Below are 16,813 nucleotides of genomic sequence, written 5' to 3'. Positions count from 1 at the left end.
TGAACTGTGTCCTTGGCACCCTGTAATTATATTTTTTAATTACATAATGGTAAAAGGCTTAATATATAAGTTATAATGGCCTTAATATAGCAGGTAAACCAACATATAATTTTAATACACATAATTTTGATAAACAGAAATTTCTATTTTAAAACGTATTTATAATAAAGAAAAAGATAGTAAAACATATTTAAGAATTTACTTTGTTATCTAGTAGAGTTTGAATGGCATGTATATTTTTATTTTTACTTGACCCTTATTCTCCTTTTATATTCCTTAAAGAAAACATTGAAAGAGAAGTAAGGATAATTTTTACTTTACTTTCTATAAGCCAACTACTATCTTACGCACTTCATTTATATTTATTCATTACAAATCAGATTTGGAGAATAAGGTTTTAGTAAATGCCACTGCTAACTTGTTAGAAACAAAAAGGACAATTTTATCCAGCCAAGAACTCTAGCACTCAATAGTTATAAACACACAAAATATAAATAAAACTATTAGAGACTTTAAGATCACTGTCACTGTCATCTTGTTGCTCATCAATTTGTTCAAGCGGGCACCAGTAATGTCTTCATGGTGAGATTTTTCACTGTTTTTGGCATTTCGAATACATCACCGGTAGCTTGCCAGGCCCTGCCATACAGGCAAGATACTCTCAGTAGCTTGCTGGGCTCTCCGAGAGGGGCAGAAGAATCAAACCCGGGTTGGCCGAGTGCAAGGCAAGCGCCCTACCTGCTGCGTTATCGCTCCAGTCCAGAGACTTTAAGATAACATTTATAATATAATCAAGGATATGAGAAGTAAAACTGAAAAAATGAACAAATTAAACATTATAATAAAACTAGCAAAACAAAATAGGACGCATTTATAGTATGGAAACTCTTTTAAATGCAAATTTATTGCCATTATATTAAATATAAAAAAGACTGCAATTGTCATTGAAAGGACTACTGTATTCAAATGGAATGATTACAAATTACTTATTTATTATTTGTAAAGAAATATAGTTAAAGCATAAACATGTACTAAAAGAAAAACAGAATGAGAAATGTTATGCTATGTAAACTAATGAAAAATTGATTGTGCAGATTTTAGTATTAGTCAAGGCATAAGAACTAATGATGGAGAAAATGGTATCTTCTATTATCATAAAAGTTTCACTTATCTCACCAAGAACATATACTAGTCCTACACTTCTGTATTTTTTAAAATATTTTTATTTCATCTCCATAGGGATCTTTTTCATATTTTTATCCTAATGACATCAGTCCCCCAAGAAATATGAATCCCATATTTACTGTATGCCTATTTGATGTTAGTCTTTTTTTATACCCTTGACCATTAAATTGTGTTAAGATATTTTATGCTCCCTCAAACTAAAAATCACTCCCACTGTAAAGACATGGTTCAGTGGCAGAGTATAAAAGTTATTTAAAATATGTAGAATGCTGCTATTCTATTTTTTCCATTAAAATTGCTATTTTACATGGACAGCACAACGTCTGAAATAAAATATCGCAGAACAGGAAAATCGACAAAGTCACACTTATACCTCTTACTAAAAATAAATATACAGAAGATTTGAAATGCATTATTAACGCATTTCTAAAAGTCATGTATGGAACACTGTAGCTAACAGGTTAAGAATATGTATTTAGTTAAAGGTAAAAATAGTTACACAATATTTGACTGTACTTCAGATCGTACATACAGACTTCAATATGTCTGAAAGATCTAAATTATTTAGTATATTTTATGACCTCAGTAGAATTATATTAGGAAATAATAGGCAGGAGATAATTAGGGGAATCAGGGAGATAGTTCAAAAGATTGGAACAAATGCCTTACCTGATTTCCTGATTTGTTAAAACTCAATTCCCAGAACCACTAAATGATTTGATGACCACATCACTGGGTTGAGCACCAAAAATCCATCAGCCACACAGTTGGACTAAGTGTGATCTAAGTAGGAATGGCCTGGGCCACAAGCTCTAATGGGGACCACTTTCCCAACAAAGGTAAGTAGATAAACTGCAACATTATTTTTTCTAATAATTGCATTTCTAACTAATTTATGAGTCCACGAAGAAATTAAAGTTAGAATTATTTTGAAATAAATGATAATGTAAATACTAAATCTTAAATCTTATAGTGTACAGCTAAACTATTAGGAAAATGTATTGCTATAAAATCTATGTGTAAAAATAACACAGGAAAAAACAGAATAAGTTTCTATAAATTCTAAAAGACTAATATTTCCTAGCCTCTTTCCTAACTAGTTAATATTTTCTAATAACTGGACATTGCTTATCATTACTAGAAAGAATTATTAGGCTAAACACTTTTACCAACAGAATTTCTAAAATTATTGAAATTATTCTGAAACAAACTAATGAGGAATTTTTATAATAAGGTACACATATCATGAACAAGTGAGATTATTCCAGATTTTCAAGTTTGACATTCTAAAATCAATCACCACTGCAATAAAATAATGGAGAAAGCTCACATGGCAAATATCAGCAAAAATATTTGATACATCGAATATTTATTCACAATAAAAACTATTAGCAAAGTAGGAATACAATATTCATAATAAGATAAAAAACATACTAAATGGCAAAATATCAAAAGCTTTCTCTATACGATTATAAACAATGCAATGTTACCCACATTACCTTTCCAACAATTTAATGGAAGTACTAGCCAGAATAATAAGACTAAAAACAATCACTGCTGAAAAAAGGATCTACCAATATCCCTTTTTCTTTCTTTCTTTCTTTCTTTCTTTCTTTCTTTCTTTCTTTCTTTCTTTCTTTCTTTCTTTCTTTCTTTCTTTCTTTCTTTCTTTCTTTCTCTCTCTCTTTTCTTTTTCTTTCTTTCTTTCTTTCTTTCTTTCTTTCTTTCTTTCTTTCTTTCTTTCTTTCTTTCTTTCTTTCTTTCTCTCTTTCTTTCTTTCTCTCTTTTCTCTTTCTTTCTTTCTTTCTCTCTTTCTTTCTTTCTCTCTTTTCTCTTTCTTTCTTTCTTTCTTTCTTTCTTTCTTTCTTTCTTTCTTTCTTTCTTTCTTTCTTTCTTTCTTTCTTTCTTTCTTTCTTTCTTTCTTTCTTTCTTTCTTTCTTTCCTTTCTATTTCTTTTTTTAGTTTTGGAGCCATACCTGGTTGTGCTCAGGGCATACTTCAGCTCTATGCCCAGATATAACTACTAGTGGGATTGGGGAACCATCTGGGATGCCAAGATTGAACCCATGTGCAAGGCAAGAGCCTTACTCCCTGTGCTATTTCTTGAGCCCTCTGTATACCAATATTCTTGAGTAGCATGATGCCTACATAAATATCAAATGGATCAAGAAGCAAAGTTTTAAAACTCGTAAGTGGATTGAACAAAATTTGCTGACAGCACTGCTACTTAAAAGTTCATTGTTCTTCTATGTCTCAATTAAAATAGGTTGAACTGTAGCACTGTAGCACTGTCCTCGTTGTACATTGATTTGCTCGAGTGGGCACCAGTAACATCTCCATTGTTAACTGTTTTTGGCATATTGAATACACCACGGGTAGCTTGCTAGGCTCTGCCGTGTGGGCGGGATACTCTCGGTAGCTTGCTGAGCTCTCTGAGAGGGGCGGAAGAATCAAACCCCTGTCGGCTGTGTGCAAGGCAAATGCCCTACCCACTGTGCTATCGCCCCAGCCAAAAAAGAGGTTGAAACTGAAGAGAATATAATTAGAAAATCATCTGAATACTATGTTATTAACAATATATCTAATGTTTGTACACAATAATCACAAATTAAGCTAGGAAACATTAAGATTAATAACAAAGACCTAAGTAGAAAAAGGAGTACACTATATTCATGAATTGTAAGATTCAGAAAATAATGGTAATTTCCCAAGTTGATATATTCATCCACTGGTATTGTGTTTTTTAAGGGGTAATTCAGAAACTTATTTTATTTGATTTAGTAAGTCATTTATCTATTTATTTTGGGGGTCTGGATCACATCTGGCCATATTCAGAGCTCACTGTTGGCTCTGCACTTACAGAACATTCATGTTGGGCTCAGTGGACCAGATAGGGTATCAGGAAGTTTGCAAGGCAAGCACCATATCTGCTGTATCATCTCTCTGGCACTCATAAATTTATTTTAAAATTTATATGGTAATATAGAGAATCAAGAACCCCAAGATAACATTAATGAATAGATTTTATCAATGGAAGAAAAGATTTGTTTTACACACACACACAAAGTACCCAAAGCACTGTACACAAAATAGTTAATTTTTATAACTTGTAAGAAAATAGTACCATGACAGCTTCATGACTAATCTTGGGGAAATATTCAAGCCAAGCTGTTGAAACTCAAAGGAATACCAGTCTTTGGGCTGAAAACTCTGGGGCGCCCTTAGTGCCTGTTCTGCCAAAGCCCTGGCAGCAGCACCCACACTCCACGGCCACCACCGTGCAAATGGTCCAACTTTACTGCTTTACAAATAATCTCTGCAGAGATGCCAATTTGACAAAAATCCCAGGTATACTGGTTTTCAGGCTGAAAACTCTGAAATCTTATCCGAGGTGGATCAGACAGCCTCCTTCCAACCCCGTAAGCCACACCTACACCCCACAGCTGCTGCCATGTAAACAATGGCCTAACTTTACAGCTTCATGACTAATCTCAGAAGAGATGCAAGTCAAGCCACCGAAACTCACAGGTACACCATTTTGGGGGGTCTGAAAACTCTGGGGCTGCCTCAGGAGTGAGGCAGAGCAAGAATTATCCCAGTTACACAGATCCTGGAGTTCTTGGAGTGCAGAGCAGCATATGTGGCCACAGGACACCTACAGATTCCACAGCACTGACAGCCCAGGAGGACCATAACAAATTAGATGGGAACATAGCATAGAAGTCAGCAAAACTCAATAAATAAAACCGATAGCAGAAAACTCGTGGCTGGAGCGATAGCACAGAGGTTGGGCGCTGGCCTTTCACGAGGCCGACCCTAGTTCAATTCCTTGGCCCCTCTCAGAGAGCCCGGCAAGCTACCGAGAGTATCGAGCCCGTGCGGCAAAGCCTGGCAAGCTACCCGTGCGTATTGGATATGCCAAAAACAGTAACAATAAGTCTCTCAATGAGAGATGTTACTGGTGCCCGCTCGAACAAATCGATGAGCAACGGGATGACAGGTGACAGTGACAGCAGAAAACTCAACTAGCAACAAATAGCCTAGTAACCCCTCAGACAATGTTTTTAATAACTCCATTGTGAGACAAAATAACTTCACCAAGTTTCTTTTACTGAAATGTTTTTTTGATAATTACATTAGCCAATTTGTTATAACATGCAACATAAAATGCTTTGTGTATGCTAAGGGGACAGGATTGGAGAGGGTGGGGTGGGGTGGGTTTAAAACTGGGGACCGTCGTGGAGGGAAGGTCACACTGGTGGTGGGATTGGTTTTGGGACATTGAATGTCCAAAGGAACTATATTATGACAACTTTGTAAATGACACTATTTAAATAAAGTTACAAAAGACAGAAAATAGCACCAGCTGATACACATGGTGTTTAGACTATTCTAAATAATCACCTCCCCCACCACCAAAAAAAAAGTGCCAATGAAATCAAACTACCTCCTTAAATCTTCTTAACAATCTTAGAGGTAGATGACATATATACCTTCATTTTATAATTAGAATGACATACAGACAGATGGAGTACTTTGCTCATGATTATAGCACTAACAAATGAACCACATGAAATGTGGCATATCTCAATTGTTCCCAATACTCTGCCTCTTAGAGCAAAATTACTGCAGTTAAGATGTCAGATTCATCCATTGTGAGTGCATTAAAGCAGAATGCTTAAAAAAATGTGCCTGTCATAGAAGCAGACTAGGGGTTGAGAGGCAAACTGGAGACATTGGTAGAGGGAAGTGGACACCAGTGATAAGAGTGGTGTTGGAACGAATAAACATTCTATTCCTGAAACTCAGTCATGAATAATGTTTTAAGTTATGGTGCTTTAGTAAAATAAGTAAATATAACTAAGTAAGTTGTTTTCTATAGTGTAGTTTCCATAACAATATACATTAAGTAGCCTGCTTTAACATTTCAAAACATTTTTATACTATGAAACATAACAAAAAATTCTCATATTTAGAATCATTAAAGATGAATTTTAAACACAGTGTGCTTAAATAAAAGCAACTAAAAGCTGTGATTAAAAAGCTGGGCTTAATAATAACTCTGTTAAGCTGTAGTTTCTCTGAATATCAATTTCTCTTGCTTTAAAATGGACATAATTGATCTTTTTCTAATGGGAATATTTGGAGAATGAAGTGATTTGACATTTGTGCTGTGAACTAAGTGATGAATAGCATATAAAAGCAATCTATCTGCACAGCAAGCAAATCCTAGAAATTTAAGAACCCCAAAGTACCTCACTTCAAATTTACATTTAGAGCTTTGGAAATCAAAAGGCTGAATAACCTGCCAAAAGTATTATTCTTATTAAGATTAGCATCTGAAACTTAAACTGGGGCTTTAAAACACAAATTTAGTGCTCTTGTAAAAAGTTCAATCCTTGTTTTTCCTCCTTGCTTCTCCTTTCTTCTCTGCATGCAAAACAAAAATTGAATTCTAAAAATTGTTATTCTCATTTAATTTAATAAATGCATTAAATTCATTTTATTTTTTAGATTTACATTCAAGGAGACATTTAAAATAAGTGATGTGAGCAATATGTTTTAAATGAACTATGGTCTCCTCCAATTTACATTCTTTTTGCCTTCAGAATATAGACAAAATCTCCTAACATTTTTATTTTAAGTTTGAGAAGGACCTTGTGCACTCTCTATCTTAAATACTCACACATAAGCTCTTGGGGACAAAGTGTTCAATAAAAGTGTGTTTATCCTTTTTCTGTTTAAGATAATTATCTTTAGTAGACTTAAAAATATGTTGGAGATTTTTAGGGAACGGTTTAGAATATTAGTTCTGTTTGTTCACAACGCTTATCTGTTTTATTTTATTTTTGTTTTATTTTTCTAGGTTTTGAAATATAGAAAGTAAAAATTACTAAGCAATCAAAATAGAAAATGCTAACATTCTGTCAATATAACCAAACATGGAACAGAAATTTTTATCATTTAATTAAAAAGCAAAGATACTTTGACTTAGGAGATATGGAAATTTATTATATTACTATTAATTAGAAAACAACTTTTTTCTTAAGTTTCATGACCTTTTCTAAATCAAGGCATTCTTTAGACCTCTGTATACTGCAGCTTCTCCTTTTATGAGAAATATTTTACACTTTTGTGAATAACTATGCTCTTTCATCTGACTGGACACAGCTGGCAAGTGGCATAATGAGAAAGGGAAATGAAAGTCTTTTATTTTTTCTTCTGTAAAACCAAAAATTTATAAATCATATTAAAATCAAGTTATCTGAATCACTGCAAAAAACTATACATCTTAATGCAAATAGTACTTTCTACTGTTTTTAAAATAAGTTTTATTATAGCACATTTTTATATTAAAAGTCTAGCTATGATGTGTATTTCCCTAAACACTACTTGGAGGGATAGAATTTTTGCATATTCAATTAACTTGAAAAATTCAAACAGACTGACATATCTAAAATGGAAATTTTACTTAAATGTTTAAACTGGTAAAAATTTTGACTGTTCATTTATAGGGAAAGATCTCAAATAATTGAATATACAGTCAGCCATAAAACTGTTAGACACATAGGAAAGATTAATGCAACTCTAAGCTCTCTAAGTCTCTAGACTTGTACGTGAGAAAACAGGGGCTCATTCTGGAGCTTGACTCAGGCTGGCTCAATCAGGAGTGATGGAATCTATATCTCCTCATCCAAAGGACTTTCAGGTTATATAGTGCACTCTGATATGAAAAAGCGTACCGGACAAAAATAAAAGAATTCAAAGAGGATGATACTCAAAGAATTTAATCACCAAATACTACACTGCCTTCTTTTACTTTCAAATGTTTCTGTTTTAAATATCATATAAGAATACATGCAATTTTTCGAGTATAAATGCTATCAATCACTAGGAGGTCAAAGATTCTAAAGTATATATAGGAAAATCCAGACTTATTACCATCCCTACTCAAAGTTTTCCTCTTAGAGGCACCCATTATTAGCTTCTTTGTGTTAATTTCTAGAAACGTTCTATAAGCATGTAAGACTGTGTGCATGAATTTATATGAAAATAAATATGGCTCATTTTAACCCACTTAACACAATTTGAAAACTATAGCAGATTTGTGCATGTAGATCTATTTTAAATATCTATATAGTATTCTACTGTCATATATTGCAACTCACCTGGTGGTAAGCTACAATTATTTTGATTTTTAATAACTGAAAAATTAGCATAATTTGGCATATTCTTAGAATAGGATTCACAATGGTACACTATTATGTAAAACACTGATCATATTTATATTTAAATATGAAAGTTCTAATAATTCAGGAATTTGTTAACTCCTTTATATCTATACTTGAATCCACAGAAACACCCTTCTGACCAAACTAGTTCTGGATCTCACCTCCAACCTTAAGGAAAAGAATAGTATATTTAGAGTCAAAGACTTCCCAATGTCCTTTGCAATATTTAGTTTATCTATAAATTATAATTGAATATAATTCTTTTTTGTGTGTTTGAAGTAGTGGGACAGCAATGATTATTTTTCATTGTGTAGAATTTCTAATTTATATGTTAATTATGTTAATGCAAAACAAAAAGTATTAGAAAATCTGAGCAGAACTTTTAATAAAAAACTTTATGCAAAATATTCAACTACTACAAACTACAAACTAAAAATTGTTATTTCAAATTTTAAAAAAGAAAACCATCAAAATCTCACACCAATCTTAATTTTTTCCATTTTATCAGCATATCTCTATTGCAGCAAATTAAGAATTATGCATTGATTTATAGATTTCTATGTGTTTTGTATCAGGTTATGTATAGGTTATCAAAGTGGATTAAAGACCTCAATATCAGACTTGAGTCTATAAGGTACATAGAAGAAAATGTAGGCAGAACTGTCCATGACATTGAAGCTAAAAGCATCTTAAAGGATGAAACAGCACTGACCATACAAGTGGAAGCAAACATAACAAATGGACCTAATTCAAACTAAGAAGCTTCTGCATTTCAAAAGAAACCGTGACCAAAATACAGAAAGAGCTCACAGAATGGGAAAGAATATTTACCCAATACCCATCTGACAAGGGATTGATATCCAGGATATCAAGACACTAGTAGAATTGTAAAAGAAAAAACCTCCAACCTCATCAAAAAATGGGGAGAAGAAATGAACAGAAGTTTCCTCAAAAAAGAAATACAAATGGCCAAAAGGCACATGAAAAGATGCTCCACATTGCTAGTCATCAGGGAGGAGATGCAAATCAAAACAACAATGAGATATCATCTCACACCACAGAGACTGGCCCATATTCAAAAGAACAAAAGCAACCATTGCTGGCGTGGATGTGGGGAAAAGGGATGCTCCTTCACTATTGGTGGAAATGCCAACTGGTCCAGCCGTTCTGGAAAACAACATGGACAGTCCTTCAAAACTAGAAATTGAGCTTCCATATGACCCCGCAATACCACTTCTGGGAATATTTCCTGAGGATGCAAAAAAGCACAGTAGAAATGACATCTGTACCTAACAACATATAGATGTATAAAATATATTCATATAAAACATCATATATATTCCACTTATTTCTTATGTATTTAATTTCAATCAAGAAAGTTAAAATTGTTGGGTGGGTATTTGAATATTATCTGTAATGAACTATTGTGAACTACTTCATGAAAACAAATGTATAAACACCGTAAAAAATTTAAATTGTTAGGTCTCTAAAATATCATTTATATGTTAATTCAATCCTATCTGAGACAGAGGAAAGGGACATTTATAAGCAAAGTTCATGACTTCATCTCTCCTAACAGCTGTATAGCGTTCCATTATGTAGATGTACCAAAGTTTCTTTAACCAGTCATCTGTCCTAAGGCACTTGGGTAGTTTCCAGATTTTGGCTATTGTGAACAGTGCTGCAATGAACATATAGATACAGATGTCACTTCTACTGTGTTTTTTATGGGGAATATTGTCTGCCATGGAGGCAGGGGGAGGATGGGAAAGGGGGTATACTGGGGATTTTGGTGGTGGGGAATGTGCACTGGTGGAGGGATGGGTGTTTGATCATTGTGTGATTGTAAACCAAACATGAAAGCATGTAACTATCTCACAGTGATTCAATAAAATTAAAAAAAAATCAACCACAAGCCCACCTCCCTATTATATAATGTTGGAGATATTAACTATCCATTTAAGTCAGAGGAAATGTTAGCAGAAAACCTCATATCCAGATATGTCCCACCAGTGCCTGAATTAGAGTAACTGAATACCCAAATTCCACCACTTGGAATGAAACAGCAACTGTTTGGACAAAGTCTTGGAGCAGATACAACTAAGATACCATTCTTTCCTGTCTGATGATTCCTTCAACTTAACTACCAATATGTTTTCAGTTATTCTCTATGTAACCATAATTTGAGTGAAAGAATCACTAAGGGAAATGATATTGAAAATCTGGGATTCTCACTTAAGACATGACACTTGTTGGGCTTGTGGTGTGATTCAAAGGCCAACTGTACCTGTCTTGTGGGTGTGAGCCTGCCAGTTCAATACTGGATGCCTGTGCTTTATTCCATTCCTACCTGTGCTTTATTCCATTGAAGTAATTCTGGAGGTCAGAGACCCTCTAGCATCGCAAAAGAATGTGTGCAATTCCTGGCACATAGTCAGGTGTGCACAATCCCCACAACAAAGACATGAACCCATTGTGAATGGTGAAACTAAAGATGCATGAGCACTTCAGTCGGGAGTGCAGATCTGGGGACACAGTGGATGTGCGTCATAGAACATGCTCAGGCAGCGAGACAGAAGTAGTGTGACCCCTGGTAAACACAAAGGCGAACACTGCAACTAAACGCAACTGATCCCTAATCATCACAATAGCAATGCACAGAGAGGAAAGGGTGAAAAGATAAGATATAAAGAAAAGATGCTTGTAGCATTAATGTCTATAGACATAAGGAATTTATGGCATGTCAGTTTGTTGTCACAAGGAGTGGGAGGGTCATGGTGTATTACATAAATCTGTTTAGAGAGAAATGGGGCAAAGGTCCTTCTTGGGAAAAAAGTTCCCCAAAGCCACAGCTTGTTTACTTTTGTTTTCCTTTTCAAGTGAGTATATTCTAGAGGTTAACTTATATAACTTTAAGCAAATGATAAAGACAAATATTACAGAGATGTACTGAAGTAAAAGATGGAAGAGAATGAAGAATAAAAATAAATTTACAAATGTGAATATTAGAGGTGTCAGGGTAAGCCATAGGATTGGGAAAAGAAAATGATATCCTAAAAAATTTTGACCAACTGATTTCAGATGAGGAAACATAGGTCTCCAAATTTTAAGAAATTTGCTTTTATTCATACAAGTCATCTGTGATCCACTGTTTTAGGCTTTCTGACACCGAGACCGTTCCCATGACACCTACCGTTTGAGGCTTTCTGACACCGAGACCGTTCCCATGACACCTAAGTTCAAGTTGATCACAGCTGATGAACCTGCCCTACTAGCACTGAATGTTAGCTGCCATCTGGGGCTGCTTCAGTCAAAATTCCTGAAGGATTTCTACTTTCTAGACTCAAAGGGGGTTGATGATAGAGAGCAAAGGTCATGCCATGATTTCATGCCCCATCCTGGCCTGAATAATTGCTTAATAAACACCTGAGGAAGTTTTAAGAATACCATTATGAGTACATTATTTCAGAAGAATGCCAATATCTTCAACTGATCACATCAAAGATTAGTATAATAAAATAAATATAGGCAGAAATAAAACTTTTCCCCTAAAGTTTCAATTTGCACAAAGTCACTTTTTATGTTTCATTTTTTTATCACTGTCTGCCTCCCAAACTCTCCTTTTTTCCTCCATTTCTCCATAGTTGCTTATAGCTTCAGTGAGAATTCAAGATTTCCAAAGGTGTGGATAATTCTTATCTATCTTAATTCACACCACTTCAACACACACAGTCCTTGACATGTTGAAAGCACATAGCAGTATTTTCTGAATAAACATTTGACACTGCCACATTTATAAAATATATACGTGCATATATCTATATTTTTAAATTGAATTCAGAGGCCCTAGAGAGAGTACAGGTGTTAAGGTGTATGCCTTGTATGTGGCAGACCTTGGTTTGATTCCCAACTGCAAATGGTCCTGAGACCATCACCAAGTCATCTCTGGAGACACAGAAGAACACGGAGTATAACTCTGGAGGTTCATTCATCCTAAAACTGTCACATTATGCCCTAAGTAATACCCAGCACCAGAGGAATGGAGCAGCACTGCACCCTCAGGCCCTGGCCTTGCACTGTGGCTCTCATTAGCTGAGAAGTCTTAAGGAGAGGTCTCCCAATCTCCTGAGAACCTTATTCTAAAAAACTCCAAATTCAGAATTCTATGAAATGTTTATCTAAAAATAGTTATTAGGAAGAATCCCACTAGACAGATGAAGAAACAGATCTAGAGCAAGCCAGTGACTCAAACCACACAACTGGTTAGCTCCTGAATGAAATTGCCTCCCTGTCTTGGTCTATTGCTCTTGTAGAAACTAAATTGCTTTGATATCAAAATGAATCTTGGGAAAAGTACAAATGATCTGGACCTTGATGCATTTCACTCTCTGTAGTCAAATATCTAGCAAAGTAAATATTCACTATGGAGCGCTATATACCTTCGTCCATATCAATCATCTCATAGATTACTAGTATACTAAGGGGGTCTCATTTCATGAGTCAAGGTGGGCAAACCTATTTTGGAGTGAATAATGGAACTGGTCTCCGAAGTATGATAAGGATGCCTATCAGGAGGCTCTGAGGAGAAATGGAGATGAAACCTTGGAGAGGTGCAGATATCTAGAGAGAGTCTGATTACTTGGTGTGGGAAAATTTCCAAATGCAAACTTCCAAATTCTCCTTCAGCTACATGTGTCTCCTAGAAGTTCTCTTCCTACTTGTCTATAGACTTATTTGGGCTATTTGACTGAATTAATAAGGGAGGGTCTTTGTATAAGTATTTCTGTAAAATATAGGGTTGCCTAATAAGTTATGTATTTCTCCCAATAAGTTACCCTCAGTAATTCAATGTAAGTTGAACCACATAGAATACCTGGTAGCTTTCAAGTTTAGATGTTCTCAAGTCTGATTTGATTTTTAATTTTGACAGTTCTCTTTAATATAATGAATCCCTTTTAGTCTTGCTTGGGATTAGTTTACCACCTAATAAATTCCTTCCAAAACTATGTTCTGTGAATCAACAAACAGCTTCCCCTGTGATTTGGTTCTGGTTAACAACAAATTAGACTTCGGAAGATTAATTACTAGGCAGAGGCATTTTTTAGGTGATTTGTTCCCACTTTGAGGAAACTTGGTTATTTTACTTTTACATCAGTTAGATGTCCTTTGAAAATAACATAAGTCAGTGATTGTAACACTCTCTTCTGCACCACTGATGGTTAATTTCAACCATATATTTTAGGCTGAACTAACATTTTTACAAAGAGTTGAAAAACTCAATATTTGAAAATAATTTATAATATATGAAAGGTACTAAGTTTTTGGCAAACATTTTAACTCTCATTAATTGAGAATCAACAATGACTAGCTTTGTCCTAAATACTGTGCAAAGGATGTACACTTGAAATTATTTTCCCTATGTGTCTGTGACACATTTTGGGTTTTTCCATCCTTGCCCTAAGTAATTTGATTCAAAAACAAGTTTCTCCCAACTAATTCACTGACTTATAGTCAGCACACTGATTTTGTTTCATGTTGTTCAACTGAGTCAGAACACTCTGAACAATTTGCAGTGGCAGGTAAAAAGTTTCTCGCATAAAGAGAGTATAGGTTTTAGAGTTACAACTAGTTAACTTTGAGGTTCCACTTGAAACAAAAAGCTACTTCATTTTGTTAAAGAAAATGTCAATCAAGAAGTAACTACTGACACCCGTCTTTGTTTCACCAGCCAGTAATAAAAGATAAAGCAGAGGAAATGGAGGAGCTGCAGTTAGGCATTTGAAACACACAAAGTCCTTGTTTTCCCACTAGAAGCTGCAGAAAAGCAATTGTCCATTCACAGCACATCCTCTGTATTTCGGAGCTAATATTTTTGCAGTTTCCTAACTCGGTACATCACATTCTTAAGCAGTTAATTTTGTTAACCCTTTGAAGTACACAGTATGTTTGTTACACTACTAATATCACCACTTACATGGTTGAATATATAAAAAAAATTGTTATCAATGTTATGATTAGAAACCTTCAGAAGAATCAAGGAAGGAAAACTCAAACATAGTAATAGTTGAAAATAATCCTGCCTTACTTGCTATATTGCATAACTTTAGAAGGGTCATAAGGAAATCCAATTGAGCCATAGATTACTTAATTTGTTTCACAAATTTGACTCCTTAGATAGGCATGGTTTTTTTTAATGGGGTCTCCCTGTATACATAATAATACCAGACTATTGAAACAACATTAGTTTTGTGTTTAAATTATTCTCCTAGTAAAGCATTTAGTGTGTTTACTGTACATGAATTCATACACTCGCCTTCTGGTGCAAAGATGTTCACTCTAAAGAGCTGAATTTTGAAGAACAGAAAGAACCTCTGGACGGTTAATTAATCCCCAGGCTTAATCACGTAAGTCTCTAATTAAATAGCTCACTGGCATTCAGCTATTGTAGGGAAAGATAATTAGCAAATTTGCAGTGCCAATAAAGAAGTTTTTTAATTATTCTTAATCAATAACAATATCTAAGTCGTTGGCCAAGAAACTTGATGCTTACCTCACCTGGGTGACATCTAAAGCAGGACTTTTGTGAAAAAAATCAAGAAATGATAAAGTGCACATTCCTAAAGAATTTTCATGTCTGCCTCACCTACCTCCTATAGGGTTTGCTACCTTCAATCTCATTAACAATATTTTGCTTTCTCTCAACTAATTTCATCCTGACGCTTACTCTCAAGAAACCTGACAAACTCTAGGGAAAAAAGTGATTCTCATTTTCTCCTAGCCTGCATCCCTTAATAATTTTTTAATCAATATTTTCCTATCCTGTCACCAGAAATAAAAACAACCCAACTCTAAGATTCTGGGGAAGAAATATTGCATCCATTAAGAACAACCACAACCACACACACACACACACACACACACACACACACACACACACACTCTCCTCGCAGGAGGCTCAGAGTGTAATGAGAATGTTCAGAGTCTCTCTGGCTGTTTAGGATTTGGTACAAAACCTTATTGCCCTCAAATGGTTAAAATTCAGGCTAAGTGATATGTTTAGTCAGTTCGCTGAGAAAAAGGAAGGAAATTCAAAAGCTGGTTGCTGTAGTAACAATCAGATCTCCCCATATATATATATATATATATAGTTACATATATAATATTAAGTAGATGTACGTATATATGTTCATTTAAAATAATTTTTTTGCAATGTTTCTGTGATTCAGTTCTCTCAAGAAAACAAAATCAACTTGCTCTGAAATGGGTTCTACTCACCTCAACCATTAAACAAGACATTTAACCATAGTGGCAGTTCTGTGACCTTTGAATGCCGGGAAATCTCTAAGCGGTGCTGCTTGTTCATGAAGACTTGTGCTGCAGAATCCAGCAACTTCATCCAGGATTAGGGATATAATTAAGTGGAAAAAAATAAAAAGAAAAGAAAAAAAAAAGGAAAGGAAAAGAAAGGGGAAAAGATAGGGGGAAAAAAAAAACCACCACCACAAGAAACAAACGCACACAGAGAGATCGAAAAAGAAAAGGGAGGTTAGAAAGAGAATCCCTCTGGGTGAGGACACCACTTTCTCCCAGACAAGTGCTGGGACGGAGCCCAGCGTGCTGCAGTGCCCAGACCCACCGACTGGCTGCGGGGAGCAGGCAGCCGGCCCGCAAGGCTGGGAGGTGCTGTCAGTTGCCACAGGCAAGGAAAAGCAGAGACCAATCGGCTTCAACTCTGGCAGCTTACTGGAGTGGAGCATTTTTTTCTGTTTATGTTTCCTCATTTCAAGAGTGACGTCAAAGGGTTTAGTTTTTCCTCTGCATGTGCTATTAATTTTAAAGAACTGTACTATGGGAAGAATGTGTGTGTGTGCCTGTGGTTAGCCTGGGCACCCCTCTCACAGGACAACCCAAGAAATGTTTTCTAGATTCAGCAATGAAAACGTTTTAATGTAAAATGCAGTGTAGTTCGGTAGATCCCCCAAATAAAAACAAACAAAAGCGACCCCTAAATCCCTAGGCTACATAAAAACAGCAAGGTTTTATGTCCCCCCCCCACCCACCCCTCTTCCTTCCATGTGAGCGTCTGTACATATGCCTACCTCACAGCTGTTGCTGATTTTCAAGCAAACTCATTTTCACTCTTACCTAAAAACGAGTTAATCTTTTAGCTGATTGCACAGATGAGCGGGGAAGCAACATTATCTGCGCTGGCGAGCACGCGCGCGCGCGCTCACACACACACACACACACACACACACACAGAGCCCCCCTACTCCCCAAATCCTGTGTATGCAGCTGTTCCCTACTTCTCAACTTTCCTTCTGTTTACGGGGTGCTGTCAGTCAGGGTTATTCATGCTAAGGGGATCCCTCCTGCAACTGCCCACAGGGAGTCAT

General features: G+C 35.4%; 1 protein-coding gene across 1 annotated transcript in view; it reads right to left on the bottom strand.

Annotated features, from left to right (window-relative positions):
• The window catches only part of PDE7B (phosphodiesterase 7B), a 339,167-nt gene extending 323,081 nt beyond the window's left edge, over positions 1 to 16,086 (bottom strand). The window contains exon 1 of the mRNA XM_004609012.3: positions 15,693 to 16,086. Within this exon, the coding sequence (XP_004609069.1) occupies positions 15,693 to 15,713 (21 nt within the window). The 5' untranslated portion in view covers positions 15,714 to 16,086. The remainder of the gene's footprint in view (positions 1 to 15,692) is intronic.
• Positions 16,087 to 16,813: the final 727 nt, after the last annotated feature.

The sequence above is a fragment of the Sorex araneus genome, chromosome 4 (assembly GCF_027595985.1).
Source record: "Sorex araneus isolate mSorAra2 chromosome 4, mSorAra2.pri, whole genome shotgun sequence".
In the NCBI taxonomy this organism is placed as follows: Eukaryota; Metazoa; Chordata; class Mammalia; order Eulipotyphla; family Soricidae; genus Sorex; species Sorex araneus.
The sequence above is the reverse complement of the archived record's forward strand: the minus strand, read 5'-3'. Positions and strand labels throughout refer to the sequence as shown.